The sequence below is a fragment of the Pagrus major genome, chromosome 1 (genome assembly GCF_040436345.1).
Source record: "Pagrus major chromosome 1, Pma_NU_1.0".
In the NCBI taxonomy this organism is placed as follows: domain Eukaryota; kingdom Metazoa; phylum Chordata; class Actinopteri; order Spariformes; family Sparidae; genus Pagrus; species Pagrus major.
In genome coordinates, this window is record NC_133215.1 from 7,792,454 (window position 1) to 7,802,901 (window position 10,448).

Consider the following 10,448-nt stretch of genomic DNA (forward strand, 5'->3'; position numbering starts at 1 on the left):
AACTGAGCTGCAGGGTCAAAGTTAAAGGATGAGTGCAACCAAAAAAATGAAAATTCAGTCATCATCTACGCACCTCTGTGTCGATGGAAAGTCAGGGAAAGTTTCGTAGTCCACAAAACATTTCTGAAGCTTCACAGCAAAACAGTTTTGCAGTATTCTTCTAAACAACTGACGTAGATGGGGATTTGTTTTAAAATGTAAATCACACTAAAACAAAAAATGGCTCCATACTGCTCGTCCAGTATAATCCAAGTCTCTGGAAGTCCCACATTTATTTGTAAATACATTATTTCTACACTTTTAAAAGCCTAAATCTTCACTGTAGCCGCTATGCTAAAAGCATTAGCGTGCTCCCACTACTGTTGTTCTTTTATATTTAAAAAAAAAAGTCCCCATCTACTTCAGTTGTTTAGGAGAACGCTGCAACACTGTTTTGCTGTGAAGCTCCAGAAATGTTTTGTCGACTACGAAACTTAAGTCGACTTTCCATCGGCATGAGGGTGAGAAGATGACGACTGAATTTTACCTTTAAGAGTAAATTAATCTATATTAGTTCTTGATTATGATGCAAGAACACATGCCTGCCCCACTGTGCCACTGTCAGTTATCTTATATCATAAAACCAGTTGTTGTTTTCTTTCCGTCTTCAGAAATCTGTCTGTCTTTGTACGTTGAGCTGGTTCTTATTAACTTGTGTCAGACCTGTAATTCAGACGCTCCATCCTCCCGGACCAGACTGGTGAGAAAAGCCTTTGTTTTAAGATAAGGAACATAAATAATATCCCCCATCTGACCTTCTACACACACACACATACATGCACGGGTATTATATACACTAAATAATACAGGAATCCATCACCTCAATCCTGTCTGAGAACATCAAAGGAAGAGAAGAAGATGAGCAATTTCCTCTGAGGTCGTGGCTGCGTGTCTACAAATTGGAGCGTCTGTGTAATCTCTGTGAGGGTTTTGTGTTTATACCTGAAACAGCGAGACAATAAATTGGTCTGGTAATGCAGAGGCAGCTGACGCACGGTCAAACAAACTGTCTGGTGGGCACAGACAGGAAGTAGAGAAAGAGATATATATATATTTATATATATGTGTGTGTGTGTGCAAAGAGGAAGAAAAACAAACGTGTAATCCTGCGCTGACCTGCTGCCTCAGCAGAGGAAACAGAGTTGTGCGATGAACAATCATAGGCGTCTAACAAGTCAACTGTGACAACACTGCAATGCACTGTACTTACTGACTTACTTTCTCTGATACTAACAGCTTAATTTATTTATTTATTGAATTATTTAGAATTTGCATTATAATAATTGATATTAAATGAATAAATGCAGTCAGACAAAAGACAAAAGACTGTATAAAAGCTTATTAAATTCTTATTTTTTTCTAAATCAATAAATCATTCATCACTTTTGAACCGGCCGTAGGTGCATTTATTCTTTGAGTGCTGCTGTCTGAAGATCACAGAGCCTGTTTTCTGCTGAAAAAGGGTTTTACTGATTTTGTTTTCTCAGGAGAACATGTGGCCACTTCCTCAAGATAATGAGATCATTTGTCTACTTCATACGATTCATAAGAACAAGCCATGACGTACACACTCTGGTCTGGTGGGTGAGTTTGGGAGTTTCAAAGCAAACTTCATGAACTTGTTATGAACGTTTGCCATCTGGATGTTTCACGTATTGATTTGATATGAGGGTATTTGCATTACGGCTACAGTAAAGGAGGTGTAACAACAGTATTGTGCACTTGCTAGGAGTGGCGTGGAGTGTTTAGGTTATTTTTATTTTGTTATTAAAAGATACATAAACCCAGTATCACCAGAAAATAATCTTTGTTATCTCAAGGTAATGTCATTAAAAAGGTAACTGCACCTCAGACCATTCTGTGCTTTCATCCATGCAGGCCACCCAGCACCCATAAGCTGAGTATCACTACTGTATGACATCATTAACAGGAAGTGTAAAATTACACTTCTTGCACAGTGGGACAGCGCCGACGGTGATTTACGCCGTTATGCCAACCACCGAGGAGGATCTTTGATGTGAGATGGCAGCACGACAATAAATAATGTGTGGATCCAGTGTTTGGGCTTTCAGCATCTGTGTGATTTATGCGGGCCGCAGTCAGCAGGGAAGAAGGAGAGCAGGGCCTTTGACCGGCCCGGGATCCTCCCTTATCTGACAGAGGGAGAACAGATCATAGACAGCTGGAGATGAATGAGAACACATGGGGGAGAGGCTAACGCTGCTCAAGCCAGAGAGGAAGAGACATGGAGCCAAGGTGAGGTCACTGCCCTCTTTTCTCCTCAACGTTAAGACTCAAAGGTGAGGAGGCGATGACCGTGTTTTGATAATGTTGTTTGCTAATCTACGTCTGCTCACATCACATTTCAAGTCTGTCGTGCCATCTGTTTATCAGTTTTTTTTATATACTGACGGCATCGCCACGTATTTGCCTGTGTAGACCACACTGAAACAGGTAAGGTGTCAAAATAGATAACGACAAGATAAGAACAACAAAAAACTTTAATTATTTAATGAGTTTGTGTTCTGCCTGGAGGTGTTTTGCTGCTGCAACCTGCACGATGTTGTTCTTCCTATCTTTTTGTCTCCACAGCACAACATACAGTAAGGGTAGGACATCTGTGCCAGTATGAATTTACACATTATTCATACAGAAAGTAGATCCTAAACATTAAAACACTTTTACAGTGATTGATATGTCACTGAGGGCAACTTTCCCTGAGAAATCCTGAGAGTTTTATCCAGTAGGTCGTACCAGATGTTAGCCTGCCCTCTGCTGGAAGGAGGGGAAACTACAACCGTGGCATGAGTGATAACAGGACACTTGGTATGTTATATGTATGTTACTTGGTGTGTTGCAGGGTTGGAAAGTATATTTTTTCGTAGCCTGTTCAGTCCTCAAGACACAGTTTACTAATCCAAAGACACTATGACCTAATTCATAAGGATTTTAAAAATATGAATAAAAAATGTTTATAATGTGATGAGGTAGAGAATCAGTCTGCTGTTTTTAAGAGTCCATCATATATTACCGTCTCTATGAGGGCTGATACAGCTCAGGAAGGCCTACAAGCCATTTTTTTACACCTGTAAAATGTACTTACTGTACATGATCCTTTTTAATTTATCTTAAATGCAGTCTAATGAATATGATCCATTCCGCATTCAGTTCCGGGCTTTTTGCTCCTCTGCCAGTAACTCGTCATCTGTGAAATGGTCGTTGTCATCAAGGCGATCACCTTTGAAAGGCTGCAGTCGCTCACAGGATGCTTGGGGTCGACAATAAACATGTTTTTTTCGGGAGGGTCGGTGGGGGAAATGCCCAGACGTTTCATGCACATCCCCAGGTAGACGTCTTCAATGTACAGAGGTTTAATCTGCGGAGAGACTCCCAGGATCTTCCCAGGCAGGTCCAAGGACATGATGTAACACATGCCCAGAGGATATGGAGGGTACTCTGGCTCAGCAATCACATCCGTCGGCATGTAGAACTTGTTGAAAGGGTTTCTTAAAACCGGGCTGTGCCACCACACCAGACCCGTCATGTAGTTTTGTTTGGCTGTGCTGGGATCAAGCAGCAGTTTAACCAAATTCTTGACATGGAGTAACACGTCTGAGTCAATCTTCATGACATAGGAAGCCTCGACACAGTGCGCATTTACCCACTCCAGCATCATCATAGTCTTGATGGTCAGATTGCGGTAGCTGTCCTGGAAGTCGCTCTGGATCAGGTCGTGGTGCTGCAGGTTCTCCTGTTTGAGCTTCTCCTGCTGCTGCTCTGCAGCAGCTCCTCCAGGCAGGCCCAGTATGAAGAGAGTCTCCACCTTCTGATCCAGAACCAGTTTCTCACTACCCCACGTCTTTCGGATGGCATCCCGAGCTGCAACATTATTGGGCGCAACTGGAACCATCAGGAGCAGGAAAGGAGTCGTGTTCTTGCACGTCGGCGTGTCATCCATAATGAATTTGTAGTTTCGTGGATAGGCCACGTGATACGGCCCAGGATCCGCCCATTGTGGTTCTGGTGGAAGGTAGTAATATACAAGGAATAATGTCACTTCTACCAGGATGCAGATCAAGAAGTATTTTAAGCATCTCCTCCAGTTCTCCATTAACACTGTAAAGAAAAGAGACTTGCATTATCACGTGATGGCAGCACTTTGCTCGGCACATATAATTCAGCAACAACAAAACAAAGCAACAAACAATTCAATAGAGAAAAGAAACGTGATTGCAAGCAGAAAAGAAAATGGTCTTCAATATCAGTGTAAGATTATCAGTGGGGCTGGGCAATATGGTCTCGTAATATTTTTAGGCCATATTGCGATACACAAAATGTATCTCAGTATTTTTAATTCTCCTCAGAAGCACTTTGTAAATCCTCGGACCAGGTTACAAATAAAATATCAAAATATTTTTGACCAAATATCTTGACATTCAGACAAAATCATAGGGATGAGGGAAGATTTTTGGTAGGGAAATGACAACACTTATAACAATGTCCAAAACCTAAAACAATATATAGTTTCATAGCACGACATATACTAGTGCAGCTGCAGTATCTTAGTTTAGTTATCAATACCAATGATATCATTTTCAATACTCTATTTTGAGAAATAAAACTGTTTCTTCCTGTGTTACAAAAGAAGCTAAAATGCTCAAATGCTCCGTTGTCTTAACACAAATCTGCTGTACAAGTGCTTTGAAATGTTAAGCTTCAGTGCCGACACATTTCAGCTGATACCGACAAATTATTGTTTCCTATCCTGCACGTGTAAACCTGAAAGAGCTAAACTGGGTGACATGATGCAAATGCCAAGCTCCCCTTGGGCCATTTAAACAAAATCCAATGAAAACATTGCTTTGAAAAGGTACTGGAGCACCACGCAGGTGCACATGTGTAATGAGTCTTCAGAAATCTGTCTTCCTTGAGTCAAAGTCGTTGATATGACTTGTGTGTGTCGGGTCTGAGCCAATCACACTTTCTGCTCAGACTATAAGCTGCAACACAGAGAGAGACGCAGGCTTCACACTCGACACAGTGCAACACTACTGACTCAAGGGGTTGATAAGCGATCGCTTGCCTCATTTACATCAGCTTCCAACAGGTCAGTCAACATCATCCGAACTGGAAAAACTACCCACCTAATCAAATATCAACTGGTCTGAGAACGAGAGAGGGACGACAGACTGACGGGCTGCCACTCTGCTAACTTTAAGGAAGTGGTAGCTCTGCTCTGTTGCTGACAACCGTTGTTTTGACTTTCACTTTATAATTTCATACTCACTGTGTACCTTCCACGCCGCACACAAGCAGTGACCTGTCAGAGCAATACATCAACCAGACGTTTAAGTGACAAGAGTACAAACTAAGCGTCGCAAGTGCTCCACCAGTCCTCTCCACCGTGAAAGAGGAAGTGAAGTGCTCACATCCTGTTTACGTCAGACAGAAATCAAGCTCCGCCCCTCTAATCTAGTGAGATTTTATGAAGTTTAGACACGGGAGTTAGTACAAATCAGTTTTCTTTAGATAAAATACAAGATATTGAGACAGATAATAAAACTCTCAATGTAATCTCCATGTACCATTTGTAATATCTTAAACATTTTAACACTCTCCTCATCTCTCCTCCTCCGGCAAAGTTGGTTTGCCAGCAGCCAATAAACACAGAGAAGAAGAACAACAACTTCTTAAGTGAGCTTTTATGTGATACATAAAACATTTGCATTATTGCATTACACATTTTGACATTCATAAGGGTTCACTCTGCCGTGGCCACCCCACACTAGCTCTGTGTGCCGCCCCGTTCAAAATCTCCTGTCTACACCACTGCTGACGAACAAAGCCTCTCACTTGTACTGACTCGCCCCCCGACAGTGTTTTCATATGACTTCTGAACCAGTGGACGCTTTTTGCAATAAACTGGCATACGACTTTTTAGTATTAGATTTTCTTTTATGATTTTATATCACATGTACATTGTCAATTTGATCATTTTTCACAAAGTAGTTTGAATTGGGCTACTTTTTCTAACTAGCTTTAATTACCGGCACACTACAAAAGTTTTGGAAAAGAAATTCAAACACAGAAAGGTAATATTTCTGTTATTAAAGGGGCAGTATGTACGATTTTAACGTGGGGAGCTTAAAAATTGGCTAAAATGATCAAATGATGTGAAGAAAAAGCAGTTTTGATGTTATGACATCTGTGGATTGTGCTGCAGAAGTTAGCATGCTAACCGGCTAGCCCAAGGACGTTGTATTACATCTGGACACAGTGTTGGAGGCGGGAGCTAAAGTTTGTATCTACTCAGGTTTGCGTAAGAGACTTGGCAACTTTACGCACACAAACGCGCGTAAAGTTACGTCCGTCTCGTTGCCGCTCCTTACCTTTTACTGATCCGTGGCTCTCTTTAAGAGCACTGACGTCTTCTCTCCTGTGGTCAGACCCTCCTTGAGACCAGTGGCCGTATTATCGCAGGTTAGTTGATCCTGTGGAGAGAGCTGGCGGCCAGTGCAGCGCTCACCTTTACCTGCTGTGGCACCGCCCACCACGAGCTCCTCACTCCCCTGTTGAGTGCCACTGTAACCTGAAACCTCCTGGGCGGCCCCTGCAGAAGTCACTAAACATCCAGATCCTGACAGATAATTTAAATATTTAGTCCATACACAGATTTTTCTTATGGGCTATATAATTATTTTTTTTTAAAAAAAGGCCAAACATTCATGTTCCAGCTCTGTTACAGTGAGAAATATCAAAATCTTCCATCCATCTGCCTTACAGTAGGAAACATGTCTCGTGTATTGTGGGACGGATATAAAAGCACTTCAGTGGTTGTGGAGGGGAATGGATTGTGCAATAACTATCGTTGTTTACAGGGTTTTAGTCTTCTAATGCATTAGAAGACATAATATTAGACACAGACATAATATTCAATAGTTATGGGTGGCTTCATCTCCTTCAAAAAGGTCTGAGGGGTTGTTTTTATGTAGGTGTGTGTGAAGCGAGTACCCTTGTATTATAAATAAGATAGCAATATACATACATTCAGATATTCATAGTAATTTACTGTAATAAAATCACTCAACATATATCTGTGTTTCTACTCCAAACCTTACAAATAATCCCCAACAGATTAAATAAAAAAGTAACTCACTTCGGGACAATGTTATGGGCCTTTTCCACCACTAGATGTCACGCTGTGCTCAATGTTGACTAATCATTGGCTCAGTCATCCAAGTCAAATGAAGCTGATAACTTTGTTAAAGTCATACTATGACATAATTCATAAATGACCTCACTTAAATAAGAGTTATGATTAGTTCAAACACCATTAGAGTCAGATTATGTGTCACCCGATCATAAAAAGAAAGCAGATGTCTGTAATGTGAATCTTATCAGCTCCAGAGCTTTGCAATGCAAATCTTAATCCATAACACATTAACAGATGAGACCAGGGATGCCACCCCACACTGTAAACACAGACGTAGTTTTTTGTGTCCATATCTCACTCAGCTGTCTGCAAACATCATGGTAGAAAGGCAATACTATCAGAGGGCAGGGATGCCGCTCATGCATCACAAGACTGTGAATGCACCTTCGTATCCTGTCCTTGAATGTCACGCATGAACACCTGATGGGGAAAAAATACACCTGATGACAAAGCAACAGTGCAAGAAAACAGAAGAACAGAAACCTGCAGAGTTATATGTGCTAAATAGATCTGGGGAACACTTTCTAATGCTCCTTTTTTATGCCCACACACGTGCACGCACTACGCTGCAGCAGGTCGTGGTGGAAATGTAAGTTTAACTTATGCACTGACGTCGTAGTTAATCTGTGAGGCCTCGGACTGTCTTAAAGTTGACATTCTTTATGTTTGGAGGCTTTGAGTGTGCAGACGTTCAGATAAAATGGAGGCCTTGAGGATGTTCCAGACTCCCTTGATAATAGTGAATAAAAGACGGTTTTCTCTCCTCGCCGGAGGCCTGATTATACAGGAGTCCGTAAACAACTGAGGCTCGACGAGTTCTCCTTGTATTTCATTGAAATGAAGACTGGCCACATCACAGATCTACTGTACAAGCATGACAAAAACGTAAAAACAAATCCACCTTCCTGAATATGTCACCCATATTTACAAGCTTGTAAACTTGTTGCATATTCACAAACTGAAGAACTTAAAAAAGCGCCAGTTTACAATGTTTACAATGTCATAAAGTATTCTGTCGTATTCAAAGGTTGTGGCTTCCCCCTCTATTTACCCAGCAGAGAGCTAACAAAGTATATTTCATTTTCAGGAAACGTGAACTGTATCCTGCACTGGATCTCACATTTACAACTGAAAGGATCAGTGTTATAAAGTACTCAAAAGTCGTACTAGAGTAAATAAGATACCCTGTTAAATTATTGCTTTGGTAAAGTGAGAGTCATATAGTCTCAGAGTATATGATATTAAATACACCTAAGTATCAAAAATAGTCAAATTCAGCTGATTAGCCACCTGGACAAATATCGGATCCAAAATTCAGCATTTGTTGAGCGTTTGTGTTTGTTTTGTTTGTTTTTTTTACATTTAATTGCCATTAAAACAATCTAAAACTGCACTGCTTTGGCTCTGACGCAGCATGCAACCTGCAAACTAATAGCAACTTAAGTTTTCAAATACATGTAGTGAGTATAAAGTACAATATTTACCTCCAAATCGTAGCAGGTTTGAAGCATAAAGTAGCAGAAAAGGGGAAATAATCAAGTAAAGAAACTTTTCTTTACTTGATTATTTCTCTTCTCCGCTCAGCTCATAATTTACTTAAGTAAAGTACTTAGTTATATTCTATCACTGAAAAAAAACAAAACAATTGTAGCTTGTAATTCCTTAAATAATGTCAGTATTGTTTCATAAATGCAGCATAAACAGTTAAAAAAGGAGTTAAATGACAAAATATTATTGGATTCCTTTTGGTTTGGTTGTATGACATTTACAATTTGAGGGAAATATCACTTCATTGTCACATCTGTTATATTATTATTATTATCACATGTTCCTGACACTGTGATCTGCACATACTGTTGCTTTAGATAAAACAGCTTGTCACAAACTGTCTCTGTTCAGATACAAAGGCCGCAAGCGCTCAATCTCCTTGTTGCTCAAAGACAAGTTGGACCGGTAGTCCTCAGCCCTCTGGCTCCAAATAATCTCACTAAATCATCAGTGATGCTTCTGAAAAGTTCTGTAACATTTGAAATGAACCCACTGGGCTTTTAGGAGTGTAAGTTTAGCCTCGCGCCAAACAGTGACTCGCCATTCTCACATTCACATAAACGTCATCACGAGGCTTTGTGGCCATGTGTCTGCTGCAGCTCCAGTCTGAGTATTGCACCAGTGACGAAGGAAGGTAAAAGTAAACTTCCTCATGCCTCTGTGTTCTGTGTACTCTTTCTGAATGAGTCATTGCAAGATGCAGCTCTTCATTGGAATTCCTTATAATTACTCAACCCCCCACTGAAAAAAGTACTAAGACGATAAATATCAGGCTGAACTTCTCCAGTGTGAGGGTGTAGATTAAAAGGATGATAAGAGACACCAACAATTAAGGGTGATCAGAGAGACCAAAACAGATCCCCGTGGAGAAAAAAGGTTCTTCCTGAGCTTAATCTGTTGTTAGTTGCGAGTTATTTTCCTTTCTGTTTAGTAGGGGCTTTTAGAAATTACATCCAAGTGCTTTTTCTTCCTCCAGTTGAATTTTTATGAGAGGAAATAATACAGTACTTCCTCTTCTTCCTATCACGCAGCCAATAAGATTCAGTGCATGGCCACGAACAATAAATGTCTACAAGCACTATCCCTGCAAAGATCATGAACCCTCCCGTCAGTGCTGTCATATTGTAACTGTTATCATTTTGCATGCAAATATTCCAGTTTTTCCAGTTTAGGTTTTGATTGTGTTGGCGTTTTTACGTTCAACATGTGAAAGCTTGTTATTCACACCCCCGCAGCACTGTACACAGCCTACAACATCTACAGCACTCGTTTCTCTACCAACAGAAAATGCTCAGAAAACTGGTTAAGGTGCCAAATATCCCTTTCGAGCGAGTTCAACACACCCAGGATATGTTTCCATTATTTGGCTTCACTAACTCCAGCAATCAAAATCACAAAAGTGGTCACACCAAGATGGTTATCGACTAGATAAGTCAACCTAGGTTTTCCATATGTAGCCACGAGCACGTTCACATTAAAGAGGATGTGTTTGAGGAGCATGTGACCAGTCGCAAACGTGGACAAGTGTACTGACAGCAGAGTGGAAGAGAGCAAACTGAGCTGAAAAGAAGATGTTAAAGTGCATTTAACAGGCTAAAAACACAGTATCTGGCAGTCTGACAATGCTTTAGTGTTTCAATCTGCCTGT

The 10,448-nt window shown here is 40.7% G+C and overlaps 1 protein-coding gene across 1 annotated transcript; it reads right to left on the reverse strand.

Annotated features, from left to right (window-relative positions):
* Positions 1 to 2,573: 2,573 nt before the first annotated feature.
* Positions 2,574 to 6,450, reverse strand: LOC141001216 (beta-1,3-galactosyltransferase 5-like). The gene is made up of 2 exons (XM_073472225.1): positions 6,429 to 6,450; positions 2,574 to 4,155 (listed from the first exon to the last, which is right to left on the reverse strand). The coding sequence occupies exon 2, from the start codon at positions 4,148 to 4,150 to the stop codon at positions 3,179 to 3,181; it is 972 nt and encodes a 323-aa protein (XP_073328326.1). The 5' UTR covers positions 4,151 to 4,155; positions 6,429 to 6,450; the 3' UTR covers positions 2,574 to 3,178.
* Between the last annotated feature and the right edge of the window lie 3,998 nt (positions 6,451 to 10,448).